Source organism: Mauremys reevesii, linkage group 2 (assembly GCF_016161935.1).
Source record: "Mauremys reevesii isolate NIE-2019 linkage group 2, ASM1616193v1, whole genome shotgun sequence".
Taxonomy (NCBI): domain Eukaryota; kingdom Metazoa; phylum Chordata; order Testudines; family Geoemydidae; genus Mauremys; species Mauremys reevesii.
In genome coordinates this window covers 114,285,849-114,313,682 of record NC_052624.1, presented here as the reverse complement: position 1 = coordinate 114,313,682, position 27,834 = coordinate 114,285,849, and the positions used below count along the sequence as shown (strand labels likewise).

The 27,834-nt window shown below is 42.0% G+C and overlaps 1 protein-coding gene across 8 annotated transcripts in view; it reads right to left on the bottom strand.

The window, feature by feature from the left end:
* The window catches only part of TGFBR1 (transforming growth factor beta receptor 1), a 101,415-nt gene that overhangs the window by 7,767 nt on the left and 65,814 nt on the right, over window positions 1–27,834 (bottom strand). For all 8 annotated transcript variants that reach the window (XM_039521687.1, XM_039521688.1, XM_039521692.1 and 5 more), the window contains 4 exons: window positions 25,377–25,544; window positions 14,272–14,428; window positions 8,273–8,397; window positions 6,030–6,160 (listed from right to left, as the gene is read on the bottom strand). In XM_039521687.1, coding sequence (XP_039377621.1) covers window positions 6,030–6,160; window positions 8,273–8,397; window positions 14,272–14,428; window positions 25,377–25,544 — 581 coding nt within the window. The remainder of the gene's footprint in view (window positions 1–6,029; window positions 6,161–8,272; window positions 8,398–14,271; window positions 14,429–25,376; window positions 25,545–27,834) is intronic.

The window sequence follows — 27,834 nt, the reverse complement described above, 5'->3', positions numbered from 1 at the left end:
CAGTTCACTCCAATCAGTATAATACCTTGTGTAATTTAACTTGTAGTATGCAGAATTTAAAAATTTGGAGCCACTTAAAATAATTGGTTTAATATCAGCCTTTTGCACTAAGTAAATGTTCAACAGTTGAGTAGGAGACAAGGAGGCTTTAGGCATCAAGAAAGGCATGACATTTTAAATTAATGTCACTCAACACCTACTGAGATGAATGGGGTTAGCTCAGTGGCTGAAACTTTTTTTTTTTTTTTACTGGTGACTCTTTTCACATAGCAAGCCTCTGAGTGCAACCCCCCTTATAAATTAAAAACAAACTTTTTTATATATTTAACACTATTATAAATGCAGGAGCAAAGTGGAGTCTGGGGTGGAGGTTAACAGCTTGCAATCCCCCCCCCCATAATAACCTCACGACCCCCTGAGGGGTCACGACCCCCAGTTTGAGAACCCCCGGATTAGCTAAATACCCTCAGACTTTGGGCTTGTCTACATAGGCATACTCAGGAAAATTAAGATGAATTAACTAAAGATGTAAAGTTAAAGCACATTAAAATGATATAATCTCATTCAGATGTAAACTGCCCTTCATTCACTTTATCCTACTTAAGAACATAAGAACGGCCATACCAGGTCAGACCAAAGGTCCATCTAGCCCAGTATCTGTCTACCGACAGTGGCCAATGCCAGGTGCCCCAGAGGGAGTGAACCTAACAGGCAATGATCAAGTGATCGCTCTCCTGCCATCCATCTCCATCCTCTGACGAACAGAGGCTAGGGACACCATTCTTACCCATCCTAGCTAATAGCCATTTATGGACTTAGCCACCATGAATTTATCCAGTCCCATTTTAAACACTGTTATAGTCCTAGCCTTCACAACCTCCTCAGGTAAGGAGTTCCACAAGTTGACTGTGCACTGCGTGAAGAAGAACTTCCTTTTATTTGTTTTAAACCTGCTGCCTATTAATTTCATTTGGTGACCCCTAGTTCTTGTATTATGGGAATAAGTAAATAACTTTTCCTTATCCACTTTCTCAACATCACTCATGATTTTATATACCTCTATCATATCCCCCCTTAGTCTTCTCTTTTCCAAGCTGAAGAGTCCTAGCCTCTTTAATCTTTCCTCGTATGGGACCCTCTCTAACCCCCTAATTATTTTAGTTGCCCTTTTCTGAACCTTTTCTAGTGCTAGATTATCTTTTTTGAGGTGAGGAGACCACATCTGTACACAGTATTCGAGATGTGGGCATACCATGGATTTATATAAGGGCAATAATATATTCTCAGTCTTATTCTCTATCCCCTTTTTAATGATTCCTAACATCCTGTTTGCTTTTTTGACCGCCTCTGCACACTGCGTGGACATCTTCAGAGAACTATCCACAATGACTCCAAGATCTTTTTCCTGACTTATTGTAGCTAAATTAGACCCCCATCATGTTGTATGTATAGTTGGGGTTATTTTTTCCAATGTGCATTACTTTACATTTAGCCACATTGAATTTCATTTGCCATTTTGTTGCCCAATCACTTAGTTTTGTGAGATCTTTTTGAAGTTCTTCACAATCTGCTTTGGTCTTAACTATCTTGAGTAGTTTAGTATCATCTGCAAACTTTGCCACCTCACTGTTTACCCCTTTCTCCAGATCATTTATGAATAAATTGAATAGGATTGGTCCTAGGACTGACCCTTGGAGAACACCACTAGTTACCCCTCTCCATTCTGAGAATTTAACATTAATTCCTACCCTTTGTTCCCTACCCTTTAACCAGTTCTCAATCCATGAAAGGACCTTCCCTTTTATCCCATGACAGCTTAATTTACATAAGAGCCTTTGGTGAGGGACCTTGTCAAAGGCTTTCTGGAAATCTAAGTACACTATGTCCACCGGATCCCCCTTGTCCACATGTTTGTTGACCCCTTCAGAGAACTGTAATAGATTAGTAAGACACGATTTCCCTTTACAGAAACCATGTTGACTATTGCTCAACAGTTTATGTTTTTCTATGTGTCTGACAATTTTATTCTTTACTATTGTTTCGACTAATTTGCCCAGTACCAACGTTAGACTTATCGGTCTGTAACTGCTGGGATCACCTATAGAGCCCTTTTTAAATATTGGCGTTACATTAGCTAACTTCCAGTCATTGGGTACTGAAGCCGATTTAAAGGACAGGTTACAAACCTTAGTTAATAGTTCCACAACTTTACATTTGAGTTCTTTCAGAACTCTTGGGTGAATGCCATCTGGTCCCGGTGACTTGTTAATGTTGAGTTTATCAATTAATTCCAAAACCTCCTCTAGTGACACTTCAATCTGTGACAGTTCCTCAGATTTGTCACCTACAAAAGCCAGCTCAGGTTTGGGAATCTCCCTAACATCCTCAGCCATGAAGACTGAAGCAAAGAATCCATTTAGTTTCTCCGCAATGACTTTATCGTCTTTAAGCGCTCCTTTTGTATTTCGATCATCCAGGGGCCCCACTGGTTGTTTAGCAGGCTTCCTGCTTCTGATGTACTTAAAAAACATTTTGTTATTACCTTTGGACTTTTTGGCTAACCGTTCTTCAAACTCCTCTTTTGCTTTTCTTATTACACTCTTGCACTTAAGTTGGCAGTGTTTGTGCTCCTTTCTATTTGCCTCACTAGGATTTGACTTCCACTTTTTAAAGGAAGTCTTTTTATCTCTCACTGCTTCTTTTACATGGTTGTTAAGCCACGGTGGCTCTTTTTTAGTTCTTTTACTGTTTTTCTTAATTTGGGGTATACATTGAAGTTGGGCCTCTATTATGGTGTCTTTAAAAAGGGCCCATGCAACTTGCAGGGATTTCACTTTAGTCACTGTACCTTTTAACTTTTGTCTAACCCCCTCATTTTTGTATAGTTCCCCCTTTTGAAATTAAATGCCACAGTGTTGGGCAGTTGAGGTGTTCTTCCCACCACAGGGATGTTGAATGATGTTGTATTATGGTCACTATTTCCAAGCGGTCCTGCTATAGTTACCTCTTGGACCAGCTCTTGCACTCCACTCAGGATTAAATCTAGAGTTCCCTCTCCCCTTGTGGGTTCCCGTACCAGCTGCTCCATGCAGCAGTCATTTAAAGTATCGAGAAATTTTATCTCTGCATTTCGTCCTGAAGTGAAATGTTCCCAGTCAATATGGAGATAATTGAAATCCTCCACTATTATTGGGTTCTTAATTTTGATAGCCTCTCTAATTTCCCTTAGCATTTCATCATCACTATTTCTGTCCTGGTCAGGTGGCCGATAATAGATCCCTAATGTTATATTTTTACTAGAGCATGAAATTTCTATCCATAGAGATTCTATGGAACATGTGGATTCGCTTAAGATTTTTACTTCATTTGAATCTACACTTTCACATAAGGTGCCACTCCTCCCCCTGCACGGCCCGTTCTGTCCTTCCGATATATTTTGTACCCCGGAATGACTGTGTCCCATTGATTGCTCTCAGTCCACCAGGTTTCTGTGAACCCTATTATATCAATATAATCACAAGGCACTTTATCACAAGGCACTCTAGTTCACCCATCTTATTATTTAGACTTCTGGCATTTGTGTACAAGCACTTTAAAAACTTGTCCCTGTTTATTAGCCTGCCTTTTTCTAATGTGCCAGATTCTTTTTTATGTGACTGTTTATCATCTGATCCGGCCCTTACATTATACTCTTCAGTCCTCTGCTCCTGACTATAACCTGGAGATTCTCTATCATCAGACTCTCCCCTAAGAAAAGTCTGTGTCCGATCCACACGCTCCTCTGCAGCAGTCACCTTTCCCCCATCTCCTAGTTTAAAAACTGCTCTACAACCTTTTTAATGTTTAGTACCAGCAGTCTGGTTGCACTTTGGTTTAGGTGGAGCCCATCTCTCCTGTATAGGCTCCTCCCATCCCAGAAGTTTCCCCAGTTCCTAATGAACGTGAACCCCTCCTCTCTACACCATCGTCTCATCCACGCACTGAGACTCTGAAGTACTGCCTGCCTACCTGGCCCTGCGCGTGGAACTGGGAGCATTTCTGAGAATGCCACCATAGAGGTCCTGGATTTCAGTCTCTTCCCTAGCAGCCTAAATTTGGCTTCCAGGACATCTCTCCTACCCTTCCCTATGTCATTGGTACCTACATGTACCATGACCACCAGCTCCTCCCCAGGACTACACAAGTCTAGAAGCAAGTCACCATACGGTTCTCCTGGTCATCACAGACCCAGCTATTTACGTTTCTAATAATCGAATCTCCCATTACTAACACCTGCCTTTTCCTAGAAACTGGAGTTCCCTCCCCTGGAGAGGCAACCTCAGTGCGAGAGGCAACCCCAGCACCATCTGGAAGGAGGGTCCCAACTACGGGAAGGTTTCTCTCTGCTTCCATTGACTGCTCTGCTTCCCTGGGCCATTCTTCCTCCTCAACAGCACAGGGGCTGTCTGAGCGGAGGTGGGACAATTCTACAGTGTCCCGGAAAGCCTCATCAACATACCTCTCTGCCTCTCTTAGCTCCTCCAGTTCCGCCACCCTGGCCTCCAAAGTCCATACATGGTCTCTGAGGGCCAGGAGCTCCTTGCACCGACTGCACACATACACCACCTGCCCACAGGGCAGGTAATCATACATGCAACACTCAGTGCAATAAACTGGATAGCCCCCACTCTGCTGCTGGGCTTCTGCCTGCATTGTCTCCTAGTTAATGGAAGGGTGGTTTACAGAAAGGGGTTTTGAAATGTGGTTCGGTTTATAGGTTTTACGGGGACTACAGGGAAGGGGTTTGGGCTGGAGGGGACTCCCACTCCCCTTCTAAACTCCCTTGCGAAACTCCCTGTTAGCAGCCCCTGGTCGCAAAGCTCCCTGGTCGCTTGTGCATGGCTTTATAAAGCCCTGGCCTGAGTGAATGTCCCGCCCACTGATTAAGGCTCAGCCAATTACCAGAGGCTTCGAGCTTTCAAACCTGCCTCCAACTGCCAGCCAGAGCACACAGTCCTTCAAACAAACAGACTGACAAACACAAGCTCAGCACACAGCAAGTAACCCCCAAACACAAACACACACACACTACAGACAGTCACTTAGACCTGGTCTACACTTAAAATTTAGGTCAACATAGCTATGGCATTATGGGGTGTGAAAAATCCACACCCTAATGCAGTATTTATGCTGACCTCATCCCCAGTGTAACTGCACTGAGGTCAACAAAAGAATTATTCTATTAACTTAGCTACCGTCGCTTGGGGAGGCAGTGTTCCCGCAGCAACAGAGAAATCCCTTTCATTGTGACAGGCTGGATCTACATTACAGGGCCTTAGCTATACCACTATAATCCACATAGTGTAGAAATGGCCTTAGTGTACAGAAGGCTCTAGTGTTTCCCTGCATTTTTGCCACCATGTCACTGCTGCGAATCTGTCTACATTAGGACATTGTAACAAAAGAGACCCAGAGAATGGAAATGAATGATTGCCATTATATCATATTTGGTGTTTTATACCTTGAAGACTGCAAACCAAGTACAATCAACACAGATTATTTTCACTCCTTGGTTAATATTCTGGTCATTTGCCAGACATTTATATGATCCTGCAATTGTAGATAAACACTGTCCTCTGGAACATGTGTTATTCAGTTTGTTATATTTTTAATTAGAAATAATGAAATACATTTGTTGATCTGCAGTGAGGTTTCCTGGATAATTTTGTTGTGTGTCATTTGCAGTCACACATTAATTTCATGGACAAGTAAACTTTAGCCATTGTTCATGGGAAAGGCTCTGAGAATTCTTGTGTCAAAACTAGCCTGCCTTGGTAAGAGTTTTAAATTTTTGTGCACAACCACATCCACTGACCAGCATCATGCAGTAAATTCATAATTGTCACAACATCACTAAAGTTCTCTCAGAGGCACATACACATTTCCATTCTACAAAAACCAAGACAAAAAAACTGATTTAAATACTTAAAATATAAAGCTGCAGTTTTCTTGAATTATTTTAGTTTTTTTGCACATTTAGTAATACTCACCTCACAACTTTGCCATCTGTTTGGAATATTGGGTCTCAGCTTCTGCTCACAAACAACTTTCCTCATTTCTTCAACTGAAGGATCTGAAGGGACTAGGTCATAGTATGGTAACTGGTAGTCTTCATGTATTCCTGTAGTTTTGATTGAAGTATTTAGCATTTCTTTTTTGTTTAACACCACAATTACACATTTTTTGTTAACTCATTCTCAAGGGTTGTTTTTTTTTGGGGGGGGGGAAGGCGGATATAACTCAGGACTTATTTTATACAGTACTTTTAATTGGCAGATTTAAAATCTCTTTACAAAGGAAATAAATATCATCCAATTTTACCAATGAAGTGATTGACCAAGCTCACACAACTGCCTCAATTTAGTGCTTTGTAACTTTTTAGAAAAATGTATACAGGCTTGTGGAAATTGTGTCTTCCTGAATTTGAACAGAAATTGGTTGTTTCATCAGCAATGAAACAAATTAAAGATATTCATAAAAGCTTTTAAAAACAGCATATTTGGATCCGATCTTTTCGTTCTGTATATTATCACATCTATTTACAAATAAGTGAATCACAAAGCATAAACAAGTAATAATACAGGTTGCAATTTACATGGGACAATATGGACAAAATGCAAATTCCATTGCAAGTACCTTTGCCCATTTTCTTTGTTTCTATTTTAAAGTTTTATTTGAAAAGTGATTCTTTAAAAAGAGAGTATGACTGATGCTGTTCTAGGCTTAAACTGAAAATATGAATCCCAATACAACATCAACTATAACCACACTCCAATATTGGGAAAGTTTTCCATATTGCACTTTAAATACTTAGGAATAAGTCTTAGTACTGTGCGAGGAAGAGCAGATGTACACTTTCCACTACTGATAGACTCCTAGACTAAGGCCAGAAGGGACCATCAAAATCATCTAAGTCAGACCCTTCTGCATATTGCAGGCCACAGAACCTCACCCACTCCTGCAATAGGCTCATAACCTCTGGCTGAGTTACTGAAGTCCTCAAAATTTGATTGGAAGATTTCAAGTTAGAGAATCCACATTACGCTAGTTCAAACTAGCAAGTGACATGTGCTCCATGCTGCAGAGGAAATCAGAATCCCATCCCCCGCAGGGTCTTGGTCAATCTGACCTGGAGAAAAATGTCAGTTAGACCCTGAGCATATGGACAAGACCCACCGGCCAGCCAGCCACCTGGAAGAGAATTGTCTGTAGTTACTCAGAGCTCTCTCCATTTAGGGTCCCATCCACAGCTGTTGGAGATTTTTGGGAACAGCAGATTGCTTAAACTGGAATATAGCCAACCTCATCAGACCACGTCTTCCATAAATTTATCAAGCTCAGTCTTGAAACAAGTTAGATTTTTTTGTCCCCATGACTCCCAGGGGGAGACTGTTCCAGAACTTCATTCCTCTGATGGTTAGAAACCCTAGTCTAATTTCGAGCCTAAAATTTGTTGACGGCCACTTTATATCCATTTGTTCTTGTGCCAACATTGGCCTGTAACTGAAATAAGCCCTCTCCCTCTTCAATGTTTATCCCTCTAATGTTTTTATATAAAGCAATCCTACCTTCCCTCAGCTTTCATTTTATTAGCCAAGCTTAAGTCAAGTCTTATCTCATATGGCAGGTTTCTCCATTCATCTAAATCTTCCTAGTAGCCTCTCTCTGCACCTGTTACAGTTTGAAATTATCTTCCTTAAAGATGGGAGACCACAGCTGCTCAGTGTTCCAGAGGAGATCTTACTAGTGCCTTTTACAACTATAAACACTTCTGCTTCTTCCCGAGATGATTTGTGTCAGAAAAAATTGTGTTTTAAACTAGATACCTGAACATTACCTGCACAGATCCTTACCAGTGCAGTCAGTCCCATGCTTTCAAGGGCACCAACTCTGCCATTTTTCTATGACTTTTGGGACAAATTCTGCTCTGGTATAAGGAGTGGCGGCTCTCAATTTCAAGAGCAGTTTCTTTTACTTACTCCAGGTTTAGCCATATATCTTTTACAGATAAGCCCTAGTTAAGAAACTTGAGAAGTGCTCATTATTTGACACTAGTTGATTGAAGCAAAAGTTAAAATGGTTTTAAAAACTAACTATAAACCATGGAAAGTATGCTAAATTACGTAGTACAACAAAATATGATTGTGGAAAATAGGTATGCAAAACTATTCAGATTCTTCAATCAGTACAAAAACTTATAATTTAATATGCTCAATTTAGGATTATCACGTACCACCAATTGAACATCGCCGGGCTATTTCCCAGAACACTAATCCCATCGCATAGATGTCGGCTCGCTTGAAAGACTCAAAATGTTTCATATTTATGGAATCATCTAGGACTTCAGGGGCCATGTATCTATTAAAAATAAAAGAATATCTTTTATGCCATGAAATGCATACTGCACACTAAGCGTTTTCAGTATTTCTTCAGCTCCAACACATTGACCAATTGGCTTAACAGAAGTCAATAAATTAGGACAATTATGATGTACTACATTAAGAGTAGAATTTTCAAAATCACTGCATGTTGGCCTAATTCTGATTCCATTAAAGTCAGTGGTAAAATGCCTATTGAATTAGTCAACAGAAGCAATTAGGCCAATCCTGAGTGCTTTTCAATAACCCACCCTATGTCAGGCACCAATCTGCATGGCTTTGGTACAAAGAAAAGCAGTTCAGTTACTTCCAGGTGTCTAACATGTGACCCTTGAGGCTTGTGTTTATAGTCCTCAACTGTTAAGTTTAATTACTGTGTTTGATTACAAATTGAAAATATGTTCAATAGCTTTATTCCAGCAGGTGAAAGGAGGCAAGAAGCAAAGCAGCCTCTGAGCTACTGCAGATTTAGGAAGGGGACATGATAGCAAGACAAAGCTGGAGCCACAGCATCTTCACAAGGGGAGGGCGAGCAAGCAACACAGTGGCTGCAATGTCCAGGAGACACACAGAGACAGGAGTATTGGCAGCAGCAGTGGATCTGGGGGAGAAGATAATTAGTTTTGAGGAAGGGGGTGGGTTGAAGGACAAAGAGGAATTTTGCATTAGGGGGCATTCATAAAGAGCATGGGGAAGAAGGGAGAAACATGGGAGTTAGAACGTGTTGCTAGACATGCTGGAGGCAAGAGATGCTAAAACCCTGTGGGCTGTGTTGGAGGGAAGCATGGCTGGGGACTGCTAGAGAATGGAAAAAAGTTGTTACTAGCCCTACAGTAACTGGTTCTTCGAGATGTTGTGGTCAGCGTGGATCGACTGTAGGTTCCCATGTGCCTCACGCGCAAGATCTGATTTTTTTGCATACTGATATTCATTGGGGCCACATGAGGGTATACAGAGCAGAATGCAAGGGAGGATCAGGGCCAATCTGAAGCCCATAGCAGCAGAGGACTCTAAAAAGAAGGGATGGAGGTTGGATCATAGGAGTCACACTGATATGTCAAAGAACCACACTTATAAGTGGATTCTCCTTGGTGCAACAGTAATGGAACTCTGCAGGGGGGTCCAGGTGAAGGTGGTTCAGGCTCACTGGGGGAGGTCTGGGTGTGGGGGAAGAGAGTTTGGCAAGGGTATATGGGTCTGGAGGGCTCAGTGGGGGGGGTCCAGATGCAGCTGGTTAGGGCTTGGTGGGGGATCCAGGAGGCTTCGCAGGATGGTCCAGGTGCAGAGAGAGAGAGAGAGAGAGTGGGGTTCATCGGGGCGGGGGGGGGGCTCGCTGGAAGGGTCTGGGTATGAGGGGGTCTGGATGCACAGGGGTTGGGTGGATTGGGGAGCAGCTCCCTTTACAGGGATCCCTCCTCCTGCAGCTGAGGAGCAATGGGTGCAGGAAGCAGCAAAGGGAGTTTGCAGAGCTTTCTCCTGCTGAGGGAGAAATCTGAGGGTGGGTTGGACGTGCCCCTGGATGTTGTGCAAAGGAAGAGGAAGTTACATCCTCCCAGCCCAGCCAGGACTAGCAGCTGATCCTAGTACAGGGTATGATCAGCTGCTAGATCTTCCCCAGTCCCACCTCCTGCCCCACAGTGGATTTAGCTCTCTGCCAGCTGCCCTGGCCCCTGAAACATACTGCTGGGGAGAGTTGCATGACCGCTCTTGTGGCTTACCTTTGCGTCCCCATCAGAAAGTCATTTTTCTGCGGTGAAGCAAAGAAATCTGCAGCGGACATAAATTCTGCACATGCACAGTGGTGCAGAATTCCTTCAGGAGTAAGAATGGGCTCCCAAAAACTGTACCTGAAGCATCCATGATTAAAACTTCTTGTTGAGAAGAGGGTAGAGAACGGTACTCTTCCCCTACATGTTTTCGGATTCCTTTCATCAACTCAGACCTGCTACAGGAGGTAGAATCACCACTACGCATTCATCTGGCGTTTTGCTGAAGGACAGACTGAACCGGTGTGGTCAGTAATGAAGCCTAGCAGCAGCAAGTTTATCTGCATGGTCATCACTGGATCTGTATTTGGTGCACCACTGCTTGCATTGACAGGAATTTGTCTTTGGATTGGTGAACGCATACCTCCCCAGATTTGATCAGGACTCTATAAGCTCTATTGTCAATGAGGGAATAAGACTTTTTCCACAGTTCACCAGGAGGCCCCACTGAGAAAATAGGGAGATGGTGTAACATGAGGTATTCTGCATCCTCTTATTGGGATCCGCCTTTGCTCAGCCAATCATCCGGGTAAGGGCAGATGTGAATGCTTTTTCTGAGCTGTGCTGCTATTACTGCTATGCATTTTGTGAAGACTCTTGGTGCCATGGCGAATTTTCAACAGCAGCACCTTGTATTGGTAATGGTTGGGCTGCACTGTGAAAATTAAGTACTTCCTGAGGGCTGGGTGGATGGCTATGCAGAAGTACCCATCCTGCAAGCCGAAAACCGTGAATTGTTCGTGATCCTGGAGACTTTAAATGAAATGGAGGCAAGCGTTACCATTCTTAATCTGTGGCAACGAATTCATTGAGTCTCCTCAGGTTTAAGCTAGAAGGGAGGAAGATACTCCCCACATCAATTCTTTTTGAGGATAAAAGGAAGAATTGGGAGTAGAAGACTCTTCCCCTGTATTCCCACAGTACCTCTTCTATGGCCCCTAGATGAAACAAACAGAAGTGATTTCATTGCAAGTCTCTTGTGAGAAGGGCCCCTGAAGAGCAGCTGGCAGGGAAGGAGGCAGTGAATGGAACTGTACAGGGTAGCCTTGAACAGTGATGTCCAATACCCATTTGTTCATCGTCATAGCTGCCCAAGCCTGGTGGAATGGGACAAGGCAGTTCCTGAAGATAAGCACAGCCTATAGGTCAGTTCCATTGTGGCTCTTAACACAACCATCAAATTTGCTGAGCCAGAGAGCTGGATTAGTCAAGGAGGCAGATGACTAGCATCCACTCACCTAGTTTTCTTCTGATGTTGGTATTCTGGCAGTCGACCCAGGAGTAAGGAGAAGTCCTTTGCTTTTACTGGGGTTTGCATTTGTAAGGTTCTCTATAAGAAACTGGTACATCTTCAGGCTCTGTAATGTGGCTGTTGAGTCCTTGAGAGAATGGAGCACTTACTCTGTTCTCTGGCTGAAGGGCTTAATTCCCTCAAACAGCAGGTCCTCTATTGTGTCCTGTATTTTGCATAACATGCCTGGAGCCACGAGGCTCATCACACAATGATGGCTGTGGGCATCAACCCTGTAGCCATATCAGAACTGTCCATAGCCACCTGTAGTGACATTCTCATGACCATCTGCCCCTCACCACTGGTGATTCCATCTAGCAGTACTTTTTACCCATGACCAGGATTAAATAGAGCAAAGTCCTGCACCAGTGTAAATTTCTTTCCCTGAAGTAGTTTTCTAATCTAGAGAGTAAGAAATTAAAATAGATCCCCTAATCCTGAAGGCCTCTGAAAGTGCACATTCAAAGGAATATTATAAACAAGAATAAAATAGCCTTGGTTCAAGGGGGAATGGATGAATGAAACAGTAATAAAGATTTCTGAAAGAAGAATAGCAACAATAAGATATGTGCTGGAAGTTGGGTGCTTTCAGTCTGGAAACTTGTATAACACTGATGGGATAAACCTGAATTTATGCCATGTCAGTCTTAGTAAAATATAGAATTAACTTTGTGTGGCTCTTCTGTGGTTCTCAGGAGTAGAAATTAATGTTGAACTGGATAGGGTTGATAACATGCTACTAAAGTTTTAGGCCTGATAAGGAACAAAGCTGTAATTCAGAATTAGAATAGCCCCAGCATCATTAACAATGAGGGCAACTGTAGCAAAGAGTAGGGTTTAATTGGCCTGTCTACAATTCTGTTTGCAGCATTGTAACCATGTTGGTCTCAGGATACGAGATAGACAAGGAAGGTGAGGTAATATTTTATTGGCCCAAATTCTGCTGGTGAAAGGGAAAAGCTTTTGAGCTACATTATGTTCTTCTTCAGGTCTGGGAAAGGTAATCAAGAGTGTCACAGATAAATACAAAATGGAACAGTGTGGCAGCAAAGGTGAATTATGACTGAAAAAAAGAGTTTAACTGCATAGATGCAGCCAAAGAGAAATGGAGTAAGGTCACTATTAAGTGCACACTTTTTAAAGAAAGTAAACCCACTGTTTCCCAACCTGGGAGGTGGGTTCCTAAAGGAAGAGAGAGCGCATGCTGGCCTATACATTTCAAACCTACTCCCTAATCAGAGGCTAGAGACCATTGCCTTTCCCAACCTCATGGTATTCGGTATAGGCAACTTTTCATATTTCCCCTCACAAGGTATCTGTCCAACACCACGTTACAGGCTGGATATCCTACTCTGCACCATTCACTTCCTATATCTGGTCAGACAACTATATTACATACTTCAGGCTGATGCCAGGCACCAACTTTCTATTTCCATCTTTCATGTATTACCCTATATACCCTTACTGATTCATCTAAAATAACTCATGTATATGACAAACAGACTGGATGGAGGCTGTATCATTATACAGTAGAAGGCTTTGGGATCATAATTCACACAAGAAGCCAGTTAGCTGGGAATACAATCACAGAAGTGTAGGACTGGAAGGGACCTCAATATGTTATCTAGTCCAGTCTCCGGCACTCAAGGCAGGACTATGTAATCACTATAAGATTCCTGACAGTTGTTTGTCTAACCTTGTCTTTGAAACCTCCAATGATGGGAGATTTCACAGCTTCCCTAGGCAATTTGTTAAAGCGCTTAACTACCCTGACAGGAAGTTTTTCCTAATGTCCAACCTAAACCTCCCTTGCTGCAATTTAAGCCCATTGCTTCTTGTCCTATCCTCAGAGGTTAACAAGAACCATTTTTCACCTTCCTCCTTGTAATAGTTTTCAAGTACATAAAAGGTTATCACATCCTCCCTCAGTTTTCTCTTTTCCAAACTAAACAAACCCAATTTTTTCAACCTTCCTTCATCCATCATGTTTTCTAGACCTTTAAATCATTTTTGTTGTTCTCATCTGGACTCTCTCCAATTTGTTCACATCTTTCCTGAAATGTGGCACACAGAACTGGGCACAATGCTCCAGCTGAGGCCTTATCAGTGTGGAGTAGAATGGAAGACTTACTTCTCATGTCTTGCTTACCACACTCCTCCTAATACATCCCAGAATTATGTTTGTTTTTTTTTGCACGAACAGTGTTACACTGTTGACTCATATTGAGCTTATGACCCACTATAACTCCAAGACCCCTTTCTGCTGTACTCCCTCCTAGGCAGTCATTTCCCATTTTATGTGTGCGCAATTGATTGTTCCTTCCTAAGTAGAGTACTCTGCCTTTGTCCTTATTGAATTTCATCCTATTTACTTCAGACCATTTCGCCAGTTTGTTCAGATCATTTTGAATTTTAATCCTATCCTTCAAAGCACTTGCAACCCCTTCCAGCGTAGTATCATCCATAAACTTTATAAGTGCATTCTCTATACCATTATCTAAATCATTTATGAAGATATTGAAGAGGTGCTGAACTCCCAATACCCAGTACCATTTGCACAAATTTTTGCAGTGCTATAGACAGACCCAGATTCAGCAAGGCTCTTAAGCATGGAGTAGTCAGTTGACTAACTGACAGGAAAGGATGGGTGTGGGGGAAGCCCTGCCTGCCGCAGACAATTTTGCAGGCTATTCTTCATACTGCCATTCAGACCCATGACTATCAATCTCTTACACAGAAAGGAGAGGAAAACACATTTTGAAGAAAAATAATTTGGTAAGTATGTTAATGATTTTACCTTTTTGTTCCCACTCTGTGGTTTGGGGCAATATCTATTGTATCTGTAGCTGAATCATGTCTCACTGCCAGTCCTAAATCCGCAATACAACATGTTCCATTCTTTTTTACCAATATATTTTTTGATTTCAAGTCTCTATGAGCAATGGCTGGTTTTCCTGCATAAGAAGGGAGGGGAAGAAAAAAAAAAGGTAGAAGAGGCGAGAGTCCCAAAACAAATCCTTACTGCTAACTAAAGAATGTTTCAGAAATCCTCTACTACATATTCTCACCTGGGTGAGGAGTTCAAAATTTTGAGGTTATGAAACAAAGTATCACATTTGTTATGTATAATGTGAAGGGATGATATGGAGTTAAAAATATAAGTTTCATTTAAACCTTCTTGAAGGAAGCAGAAGGATGTACTATATTGGTAGAACAGCAGTGATCTACATACGTGAAATTTGTAGGTTAATATGATCACTATATTCTAGGAATTTAGCAGTGATTTCTCTACAGCTGAAGGGGGGGGAAGTACTAGCTAGAGTCACACTTTCATCTTTGTACAGTTGTGACTACAAAACAATAGTTGAGTAAACAGAACAATACATTATATTGAACATCGCTGGAGGTTGTTTTGGAAGGACTATTCATATGAATTGAGCAACTAATGCCTAACAAAAATGGTGTAATAAGCTAATGTCTTTGGTATAGCAACAATTTTTTTTATACAATTGTGCCTTCTAGGTACTACCATAATATTATAGGATAACAGAAACGTTGAGACAGCACTTTCATTCTAAACTCCTGTGTTTAACTATTTATAACTTTGAGCAAAGATTATCCTTTGGAATGACATTACTTATAACTTAGTTTCAAAGCAGAAGCGTTTGTTTACCACAAATCCCACAATTTCAACGTTCATCCAAGCATACTTAATAGATATCTTTTTAAAATGAAAGGAACTATTGAAGGGAAGAACTGTTGTCTACCAATGTCTGTAAGGGCTTGTCTACACGATAATTTAGTTTGTGTTAAGCTACGGTGTGAATCTACCCCAGTCTAGTCTGCCACACACAGAACTGTCTGTATGAACCTTGCTGATGAACATTTAGCATGCTTTAATCTACCCTGTTCTGAAATGGAAATAGATGAAACCACACTAATGAACTGTTTGTCCATGCGGACCTTGTTGACATGTATCCTGCTAGTGCATGGCAGAAGCAAACCCCAGCTTGCAGTGAACTAAAATGTTCATGTAGACCAGTTTCCTTTAACTGCAGGTTGGGACTTATCTTGTGAGATATATGTCTGCATGATCCTAAGGTACTATACTTGCTCAGTGCTGCAGAGGAAAGCAAAAAGTACCAAGGCTCCCTGCAAGCATGTCCCAGAGGAAGGTTCTTTCTAAACCTTCACATTTTTCCATCAGTTTAAATAAGCTTATAAACCTATACAAGTCCCAAGATAATGACACCCAAATCATTCTTTTCTGTGAACGCTGATCACTTATTTTAAAAGCACTTTATGCATTCAAAAAGCATTACAATCAATCTTTACTATATACCCATCGAGGTTGATACAGTAAGCAATCAATCACATTTTACAAATATGAAAACTAAGGCTGAGGTATAACTTGCTCAAGGCCACACAGCAACTCAGTGGCACAGCCAAGACTAAACACTGATCAAATTCTGGAATACAACATTTTGTTGAAATTTTAGGGGAAGCCTTCTACATAAGTAATTTTCACAGAAGAGAGAGAGAGAGAGAGAAGGTTGGATTGGATTTTTTTTGGTAAGACACCAATTTGCAACTTCTGTATCTTCAAAACATGATGAACACCAGTACAAATATTTACCTAAAACAATTCCCTTTGGGTAGTGCCTATGTTTTGCCCGTAGCTGCCAAGCTCACAGCAGGACCAATATCCTGCAGAACTATCTTCACTTATATGAAGCCTCATTGGTCTCTCCTGTTCTTTCTAAGGCACATATGTTAGCCTCTTGAGGATTGAATGCTTTAGTTAGACTAAAGTCTTTGGGCTTAATAAAGGGGTATCTGGGCAAAAATTAATGGGCTGTGATGTACAGAAGATCAGACAAGAAGATCTAATGTTTCCTCTGGCCTTAAATGCTATGAAACCATGTAATTTAACTTCACACCTTTAAATTGTAATAACTTTCCTGAGTCTCCCTGTATAGATAAGCCCTTATAGATCAGACAGTGTCTGTAGAGCAGTGGTAGGCAACCTGCGGACCGTGGGCCGCACACGGCCCATCAGGGTAATCTGCTGGCGGGCCGCGAGACAGTTTGTTTACATTGACTGTCCACAGGCATGGGCGCCTGCAGCTTCCAGTGGCTGCAGTTTACTGTTCCCAGCCAATGGGAGCCACAGGAAGCGGCATGGGCCGCAGGGACGTGCTGGCCACCACTTCCCATAGCTCCCATTGGCCGGGAATGATGAACCATGGTTGCTGGGAGCTGTGGGCAGCTATGCCTGAGGACAGTCAGTCAGTCAGTCAGTCAGTCAATGTAAACAAATTGTCTCACGGCTCGCCAGATTAGCCTGATTGGCTGCGTGTGGCCCACAGGCCACAGATTTCTCCCTCTACAGCAGTGATGGGCAATCAGTGTTGAACAACAACTTTCCTGACACCAAAGCCACACTGCTCTGCTATTTTCTTATGAAGATACTTTTTCTTTTCTGCACTTATGGAATGCGTTATACACATAACACTTATAATGGAAGTGTTAATTAGGAGTGAAAAGAAATTGAGACCAGTCTGAAATATAACTTCAGGATTTTGTGTTTTCCTTAGGATACAAGGCATAAGTCACAATCTGTGTTCAATAAAATATCTGAAGAGTGTTCTAGGATTTATGAAAAATCCAGCTCCTTACCAAATACTGAAAAATCAGCTCCTTTTGCTGCTAAGAATATTCTCTCCAGATAAAAAGAAAAAATGTTTTCAGAGTAACTTTATTTTTTCTTGTCTTGTTTTTCTGACAAGTAGGTACTGTAGCTAATCTCTCTCAAAATAAAATACATTTTAAAGTAAACTTACATTTTGAGACTTGAGTCACAAGTCTGTAGCATTCTGGCATATAAAAAAAATTTTTTTTATGAGAGAATTCCACTCAGATCTGTTACATGGTATTGACATTTTTGAACACTTTATTAGTTTTATTCCACACACTGAAGGTTAGCATGCATCCAGTGCACTTGAGCTGGAGACTTTCGGTCAGCAGTATCCACTGGGGAGGTGCATGAACCCTGAGTGTCCTCATGACTCTAGTTGAAAGAGTAAAGGGCAGGATCACCTCAACAATTCTCCCCATCCAGTTCCTTTGCACTGGAATCTTGGTGATACTAGACTGCAGTAGCAGCAATGTAGTGTGTGACATAGAATGTGGGTACACAACACATCTTGAACCACAACTACTTTACAAGTAAATAACCATTTCTTTGAGTGTTTGTACATATTATTCCACTGTAGATGCCTCCCCCAACCAGTACACCTTTGGTGGTGGAAAATCAGAATCTATTTGAACTATCTTACTAAAGTTTGCATCAGCTCTGGATGCTTCAATGATGGCATAATGTTGAGCAAACGTGTACCAAAGACTGAGCTGTTGCTTTACAAAAGTCTTTGACTTGATCATTGCTAAGAAAAGCCACAGAAGTAGCTTGAGCCCTAGCAGACTGCACAGTAATCCTTGCTGGTGGTGTCACCTTTGCTAGGTCAAAACAAATCCTGATGAAGGCAGTGATCCAGCTGGAAATTCTTTATGGTGTTACTGTCTGGCTTCTCATTCTCGCTGCATAAGCTACAAAGAGTCTTAGTGAGGATCTCTTTCAGTTTTGTCCTGTCTATATAAAAAGAAAATGCCCTACAAATATCCAGTGAGTGCAGCTATCATCCCTGAAAGCATGTGGTTTTGGAAGAACATTGATTGGTAAATGTATGACCCTGGTTTAGGTGGAATTCAAGACCACTTTTGATAAGAATCTGGGATGAGGACTTAATGAGACCTTATTCTTGTAAAAAAACTGTATATGAGCATGTGACATGAAAATTTCCCCACAATATTTTTGTGAGATCTTACTAAGTAAGTTTATGTATCATTGTGGGCCATAGATTATATGTAATTCCACGGGGGAGGGCGACTGCAGCTCCCGCAGGAACTAAGAACAGCAGAGGGTGAGATTAGGCAAATTCATTCACTTTGTAACACCTCCAGAGAAGTACCATCACCTGGACAGGTTCACATGCACTAGCTCAAACTGGATTCTCCAGAGACCAGACAAGGAAAGGACTCTTGGATAAACAGCTTGAATTTAAACTGACTCAGGGCCTTCTTTCTGATCCAACAAGTGGACAGAAAGTTCTGTCCCAGGAGGAGGGGAAGCAATCCTTGCAGAAGGATTGGAAGGACTGATACTGATCCAAGCCCTCGATGGAGTTGCAAGGGGTGATGGCACAGGGATGATCACTGGTAAGCTATTTTATCATATGTATAGGCTTGTTGGGGTTTTTTTTGGGGGGGGGGGGGAGGGGAGAGAAAGATAAACAGTTTCTCTGAAAAGCTTTTACATGGAATAAATGTGTTTGCTTAGAAAGTGCTGGGTGGTGATTACAGCTGTTCATAGCTTTTGAAGAGAAAACAGAGTGCAGATGCTAGCACATAGTGTAGCTTATGGCGATATTACAGTGTGTGCAGAAAACTGAGCATCTGGGAAAAAGCCCTGGTCAAGAGGGAGAATGACATGGGTCTCTATCCAAGCGGTGACAGCTGATTAGCTGGGAGCTTAAGAGTGGGTGCCATTGGTGGACCATGGAGGGGAAATACAGGAACACTTGCCCTTAACATTAACGGGGTGGGGGTGGGGTGTGGAGGGGGCGAGAGAAGAAAGAGGGGGGAGGTCCGGCTATTGAAGCTTGCAGCTCTCCCACTCTCCCTCCCACTGTTATTACAACTGGAAAAGCTGTCTTAGGTGATAAGTAGAAGAGAGATCACAAGGCTAATGGCTCAAATGGCGGGCCCATAAATCCTGCGAATACTAATTGATGTCCCAGGAAAGAAGAGATTCCTGTTAGCGAGTAAACCCTTATGAGGCCTTTTAAAAAATATTCTTACCATGGGATGGGAGAACATTGAACACGTCTGGAGAGGAGGGTGAATGCAAGAGATGGCTGTCAGGTGAGATTAAAACAAAACAAAAACCCTCCAGCCTTATTTTAACATAACTTGGACCTGCACTTTGACTGGAGACTGATGGGTGCAAGTGGAACATTTTTTCCACTTAGCCATTAAAGTGGTTCTACTTTTGACTCTTGCTGCTAGTAAGGACATTTTTGACATTATGTGAACACACACACACTCTCCAATGCAGTTAGACACATCATCCACATTGAGATGGAGACTGAAGATCAGGGTGCACAATTTAGTCATGATTCAGAGACTGTCCTTGAGCAACAATAAAGTAACTGGAGGTTGTAGTGATAGGGTTAGAAGATCAAAGAATGAATATTGCCATGGCCATCCCAGGGCTATTAATCATTCCAGTCAGTTATATTTCAACTTTCTGATAACGCTAATAATCATACAGTACTTCTAGATCACAGGGAAACAAGAATACATGTAAAAGCAACAAAGAATCCTGTGGCACCTTATAGACTAACAGACGTTGTGCAGCATGAGCTTTCGTGGGTGAATACCCACTTCGTTGGATGCAAGTATTCACCCACGAAAGCTCATGCTGCACAACGTCTGTTAGTCTATAAGGTGCCACAGGATTCTTTGCTGCTTTTACAGATCTAGACTAACACGGCTACCCCTCTGATACAAGAATACATGTGTTACTGATCCTGGGTTCTGGTTGGCCCTGGAGCAGAAGTGACATTTTGTTTTCTTGGTTGCAAACAGATCTATGTTGGGGAGCCCCTATTTGTTGAATATCTGCACTACTTTGTTTTTCAGGACCATTTAGGATTTTCAACTAAGTACCTGCTGAGGTGATCCACCAACATGTTCTGCACATCAAGCAACATGAAGCTTTGATAGTGCTGTCGTTCCAAATGCAGAAGTCCCAAAGTTGTGCCCAGAGGTGGTACAAGGGGTTTGATCTTGCTCCCCTTTTTTTGTCAAGGCAACAGTCATCTGTGATCACCTGGACAGTAAGGCCTTTGAGAGATGGAAGAAATACTTTGCAGGCACACAATACAGCTCTCAGCTCCAAGATGTATACAAGAGCTGATCCTTGGCTGGCCTATAGATCCTGAGTTTGTACCTATCCAGGTGTGCTCTACAACCCAGCATGGAGGCATGTGAGGGAAATAGAAAGGAAAACAGTACTCCCTTGCACACATTTTTTTGGACCATCCACTACCTTGATGATCAAACTGTAAGCAACATGTCCAAAGGATGCTTCATTGATACAAACTTCAACCAGCTTTGCATTCATTACAGGTGACATCTGGCATGCTGTCACACAAGTGGAGGATGCCATGTTTCCTAGCAATCCCAGCCAAGACCTTACTTTTGTTCCTGAGAAAGGCCGTAGATTGATCCATAGGGTTAGGATGGATTGAAACCTTTCCTGAGGGCAAGTAGGCTGTTGCAGTCAGAGTTGTGAATGGCTCCAATGAACTCAATTCTTTGTATAAGGGATTATACCATTTTTCCTGTTTATTTTAGGCCCAGCTGTGCAAATGGCAACTATTTCTGATGATGCTGTCCACTATTTGTGGGATAGACCAAATGCAAATTAACCAACTGTCCAGATATGGGAATACTTGAGAATGGAATCATTTGAAGTGAACTGCAAGCACTGTCCTATACTTTGTAAAAACTCGTGGGGCTGATGAGAGGCTAAATGGAAACACTGTATAGTGCTAATGGTAGTCCCCTACTAGAAACCTTAAATAATTTGTGGCTTGGGTTGATTGCCATGTGAAACTAGGCATTCTGCAGACCGAGATCAGCGTACCCGTTATTTGGATCTAGGGACATTTTAGAGGGAAGGGATATCAGCTTTCTGAATTTTAGCTTGTGAGCACCTTGGGCCCTTCTACTCTTCTGCTTGTGGTACATAATAGTCTAGTTTCATGCAAGGCATAATATTTAGGTTGTGGTGTTTAGCACCAAGGTGCTGGGTGGCCTGTGATATTCAGGAAGAGGTTAGACTAGATGATCTGGTGGTCCCCTTTGGGCCTTAAATTCTACGATTATGATCCTGGATTGTGTTCAATTTTCCTGGTTGCAGGGTAGTCCCCAGGCCCCTTTTGGATATGAAAAAAATATCAGGAGTAGAAACCCCTTCCCATGTGCTGTAAAGCAACCTCCTCTACTGCTCTGAGAGCTAGAATACACTGTACCTTTTAAAGCAGTACCACCTCATGAAAATGGTCCCTGAATAAGAAAGGGGAAGGTGGATTAAGTAGGGCAAAGAGTAAAATTGAATTTACTGGAACCATCAATCAGTGGTTATGGAGTTCCAGACACTGAGGTACAACAGGTTTCCCAAAGAAGGGGACAGTCACATTCTGAGGTGCAATCCAGACCACTGAAGAGTTGCCACCTCTTGGATTTACAAGCGCCTCATAATCCCTTGCCCCTGTGACTCTCCAGCTGGGATGGCCACAGCCAGCAACAAGCATGGACTCTAAGTACTGGGCAGCCCTGGTCCAATGCTTTGGATCCTGAAGCCTGCCTGCAACACCACAGATTTCTCTTGGCTTCCACCACCCTTGGTTAACAACTGGTATGGTGACTCCACGCACTCCTCAGCCCAGTTCTCTCAAAGTGAAAAGTCCAGCCCTGCACTGGAACAATCAGAGGGATATTAAGGTTCACTGCCCTTTTAAAAGGAGTCGAATATTCAACAGTGTGTTACTTGAATTGGAGCTACCAAACAGTTCAATTTAAACGCAGCACTGGATTGGTTTAGATTAAAAACAAAACAGAAGGTAGGATTTTAAGTCAATTCAAGTAGAAGGTAACTTAGAAATGGTTACCAGCAAATACAAGTGAAAACATGTATCTACATCTAAAACTTTATCTAGCAAGTTTCGGTTCAAGACTTTATTTAAGATGGCCTTTTTCACCCTCAGTCTTCCAGCAGGATGGTGACTGATCTGCTCCTCGATCAAGATCTCTTCCAAAGGCCCAAAGGTGCTGGGGCCTTTATCGTCTTAGGTCAAAGAGATAAAGGGGCAGAAAACTTTAAGTTTACAGTTCAGCGAACCTGCGAAGTGGAGTCTTCTGAAGGTTAATCCTCAAAGTAAAGTTTATCCAATGAGGAAGGCAACATGAAGTCTGGTGGTGAACATGGCTCCATGCTCTCTTTCTTCCCACACTTGTGTTTACACAATTGCAAGTTGTTCTGTTTCCTGCCATCTTCTCCCACAGCTGTCTTGAGGACCCTATTCACTATATGCAATTGAGGTAAACACAGTCCTTTGTTTAGGACAGATCTTTTTAACAACTTTTGCTAAGGCAGGGCTGTCTTCTTTTGAAGATGTGCTACCACCACAGGGGGAGAGAAAGGGGCAGAATTAATAACTGCATATAATTTACACTACATACAGCTTCTTATGATGTTGACTAGCAAGTTAGTTTTCAAAGTAACTCACAAAGCATATTTTGCAATACTGTGTAGGGTGTGGTGCTTTCAAATCACAAAGAAGGAAGATCAAAATGACTAGAGCTCTGCTCTTGATGAAGCAGTCAAATTGTCTGCCTTGATGTTGATAGAGCCTGATGGGTAAAGCCTGTTGATGCAGACGCCTATGACTTTCTTAGTAGAAACTTACCCTGCTGTCAAAGAATCAGCTTGCCTAGGCTGGAAGCTAGGCTCTCAATGGTATTGAGGCCTATGCTGCCTTCTTTTGGGGCTGGGGCATATACTCTTAGTAACCTTAATGTTGCTCTCAATTCTTTATGGCATGTAAAGCCTCATCAGTCTTCTTGCTGAAGAGGCAGCACGCATCAGAGGGCGGGCCCTCAACAGTGGTTAGGGCTTCCCTTGGTATATGTTGTGTGTGGAGACAAAGACCTCTGCATGGTGAAAATTGCCATGGATCTGAAGGCTATAGCTGCTGCATTGAGAGCTGACTGCAGTGATGTCCTGGCTATTAGCTGGCCATCAGTGACAATAGATTTAAACTCCTCCTCCATACACTGTTCAGTAAAGCCCAGCGAATAAAGTCATATTTCAATAATAGAGTTAGTTAGTGATTCTCATTTGGAGGCTAGATGCAGAATAAGTCTTCCTTCCAAAGGAATCAGTCCTGTTTGGCTCCTAGTCTTTTTGTAATTTGTAATGTCCCTGGTTCGACCTCTTGTTTTCTGTTCCCACCATCACAGCACCTGGAGTAGGGTGACTAAAGAAATGGCAGCTGGTAGCAACAGTCCACTTTCTTTGAAGTCTGTACCGGAGAAGCTTGGCATGGTCCAACAATCCTTCGCTGATGGGTAAAGCTACTCACCCAGTCCCACTTGTGTGTAATATAATCAGTCTAAGGTTTTCTTGGGCAACTTCTGCAGGAAAAATATTCCTCTGGTAAGGCTCATGTGGTGCCCGTAGGTGTACGTGGAGCCCTTATATTTGAAGGTTTCAGAGGTATGATTGGCTTTGCCAGTACTGAGGCCACTGTCTGAGTGGCTTGCATAGGAAAGTCTGGTGCTAACATACAGAGTAAGTCTCTGGCTCCCATAAATTGCTGGAAGAGTTGACAGTACCCAGTGGTTTCTGTGCTGGGGTCATTTGTTCCTGAAGAGTAGATAGTACAGTAGGTACTTGCTTCATCAGTACCTATGCCAATGAGCCAATATAGATGGTACTGGCAAGCAATGCTGTCGTACTCTTGAAGTTAGCTTGGTACCAAACAGTTTCTGAGGTACCATTTCAGCTGAGGTACAATGGTGGAGTCCCCAACAGGTGCGTGAGGAATCCTTTCTGGGTCTTGAACTACCCTTGAGCTCTGAAGAGCTGGATGTCTTGGGGCCCTTAATGACTGGCCCAAGGACAAAAGACCAGTACCTCTTCTTCCTCTATCAGAGGTTGAGGGCTTCAGTGAAGGAGCAGCTAAGTAGAAATAGCTGCTAGAGAACTTCTAGGAGGCAATGTACTTCACTTATCTGTCCAAGAAAGGCTTGGATTGGCAGTCAAGCATGCAGTCCCCTCCATGAGTAACCCCTGAGACAGGAGTCCCTTGATTTTGAAGTCTTCTTACAAAAAGATACAAAAACTGAACATTTGTCCACAACATGGTCATCACCTAGGCAGATGAGGCATCTAGTATGCTCATCATTAACAGGCAGGACTTCCTTATAAGACAGACCATTCTTAAAGCCCAGGGACTTATGCATGACTATTTGGTAGCAAGTATCACTCCAGGTTTTAAAAAAAAAAAGTCTAAAAGGAGAACAAAGGAAACACTATAAAAGTCAAGGCTAACTACATACTAACTCACTATTTACACAGGAAAGGCTGTTGATATGCTCCCCATCTTGTGCTTTGAGGCATCACTGGAACTTGCAGCCATGTGTTGTGAGAACAAACAGAGAAAGGTGGACAGCTGTCCCAACATGTACTGCTGACCAAAAGCCCCAAGCTTGGGTGCACTGGGTATACATGCACTTACAGTGAAATATATAGACACACACGCAATCTAAGAACCGGGATACTACACAGGGGTCTTTTAGATGTTCTTTATAAAAAAACAAAAAAAAACAAACCCACCACACACCCCCCCCCCACTCAAACAGCTATTAAACTAGTCACATTTTGTTGCCAACAGATAATACATGATCTGCAGTTTAATTGACCACAATTTTAAGAAACTGTCCACTTTTGCAGATGGATATACCTGCACAGCTGGTGTAAGAGGATATACACATTCAGCTTAATCCCATCATCAAATATAACTACACATTTGTGCAACAATTCAAACAATACCTTATCAAGCAGCATACCAACTCAAATATGGACAAGGTCTTCAATTGCTAGATCTTTCCTATAATTCTCCTGATAATTTTCACTATGGAAATAGGTTTTCAAATGCCCCATTTCCTTTTAGGATCATAAGGTCATATGAGACTGAACACTTATAAAGTTACCTTGTGTGCCAACAATTTCCATGTGAAGATGTGCAAGTCCACTGGCAGTGGACAAAGCTAGCTTTATCATTCCTTCCACAGTAACAGTATATCTGTTTAGGTAATCAAAGAGTGATCCATGCTCATGATAATCTGACACCAACCAGAGCTGAGTCCATGTACCATTGTCTGCAAAACAAGATATTAGATGTAAATAAAGTTGCCCAGCAAACCAAATTGCCTTTTTTTTTTTTAAATGTACCAACTATAAAGTTGGAGTTACATTTTATAACGAGCTCCATGTAATCAGGTCTTTATGTTTTCTATTTTTATTCCAACAGTGTCTGAAGGCCTCCTACAAGTGTTGGAGCCCTCTGTGCTAGACACTGAACAAACAGCACAGAAAACAGTCCCTAACCCAACAGTTTATAATCTAAAAGACAAGACAAATAGATATAGGCAAACAAAAAAGTAACTTTCCAGAAGTACAGTACAATTTTTTCCTCAGTTTTTCCCCTTTGTATAACACTCCCTCCCTACCTTGCCAACTTCCCCTGCACCCAACTGCTAGTCAGACTTCTTCAGTCCTTGCTCATCCCAGTTGTCCTCCTTCCAGCTGTAAGCAACAGTCAGCCTCATTTGGGGAGACAAATCTCCAAATTATCAAAAACAAGCAAAGACCTGCTTTCTTGGCTGCTTCCTCTACCTGCAACGAGGGCACATGTGTAACAAGTCTGATTCTCATCTCAAGGGAGGCAGATGGCTCACATGGCCCAAGTCTGCCATTATATACAGATTAGTCTTCTCCTCCCCCACACACTCCAGACAATAACACCAGTGCAAATAAAGAGATTCTGGATTCTACTGACCACTCAGTCCATTCTCAAGTTGAGATTTCCATAAGAGGGGGAAAAACCCAGAAAAACAAAACAGCAAAATATGAGTGGAAGGGTGCTGAGGGGAAAAATATAAAGGCCATTCTTACAATTAACGTTCCACATTCCTGGAACTTCTTTCCCCTATTCTAGAAGAGAGAAGGGTTTAGAGACAATGAAGGGACAACATGTATTAGCATCAAAGGATTAAGAAATGGCATTCCCTTTTCTGAGAAGGCAGAAGCATACAGAAATTAGAACACAGAACTTGGAATCAAGCAACCTGCTTTTTTTTCTTTTTCTTTTTTTAAATCACTGCCACTGGCTTGCTGCATGACTGTGGGCTAAACAGTTCTACAAGATGGAGATAATGCACACTCACTTTTCTCAGACCTAGAGATGACATGCACTAGGTACGTGCAAATTTGCCACAGATTTAGATCAGTGGACACCAAATACCAGGAACCTCAAAGATTAAAAATAAAAAATAAATTAAAAAACCCAAAAAACACAGAAGATAAAGTATGAAGGGAATTCAGAATGTGAAACTTGAATCTTCAGTCTTTCACTGGAATTTTTCCTCTTTTGACCAAGAAAGCTGAAACATGTCAGTTGCAAAACTTTGTTTTTAAACCAGACAAAGCAATCCTGCCATTGAATAGGCTTCCCTAATGTATTTAAAACAAAACACCGCCCCCCTTTGAATAGTGGGAGTTGTTCAGTCAACTTCATCCTTATTGTAAAACAAACCCCTTTCTTTCCTTTAAAAAAAACAAACAAAAAAACCCTCTACCATTCCTCAACATATTTCTATTATGGCAACCATACGCCGCACTACCTTTCGAGAATAAATTCTTCATGCTAAGGACTCTGTACATGACATATGTATAATATACCTGACCTTAATTCAAAAAGCATGGTAAGAGGGAAGGAAAGGCAAGAAAAGGAAGGTCCGTATTCTTTCAGACATGCTGATGAACAGGACTTTGCAAGGATTCAGTTTCCAAAGAACAAAACTGAAATCAAGGAAAGGTACCAAAGTCTACAAGATTCTTAGAATCCTCTGTGGATATTAAGGGAGGCCAGAGGTTTTTGGCTTTCTGTGAGATTTTAAAAGTAGAAAATCTTCAAATAGAGAAAAAAGGAGAGAGCTGCATCTGTGTCAACCACCAATTTCTGCTAGTGGAAAACAGTGAAGTCAGATCTTGCTATATTCATGCCAGTACCAATGCCAACAAAGCTCTTGGTCTATGGTACCAGGGACAGCTGAGGTGCAGTCTTAACTGAAAGGTTACACAAATGTTTGGTGGAAAAGATAATAGAAATAATCAGACACCCTGACCCTTCAGAAGATGGCCAGGAAAGCTTCCACCAGTTCTCTAGTCCTTCACTAAAACCAGAAGACCATACTCTTGAGATGTCTATTATCTCTAAACCACGGGGGGAAATTGTTGTAGACAAAAACTTTTATGCAATCTTTACACACTGTTTTAAGGAATGCAGAGGTTCATCTGTATTTTCATTAAACAGGTTGGACTTGTTGAAGAGGAGATCCTGAATAGAATTTTGGACCTCTCTCGGGAAGCCCAATGACTGGAGCCATG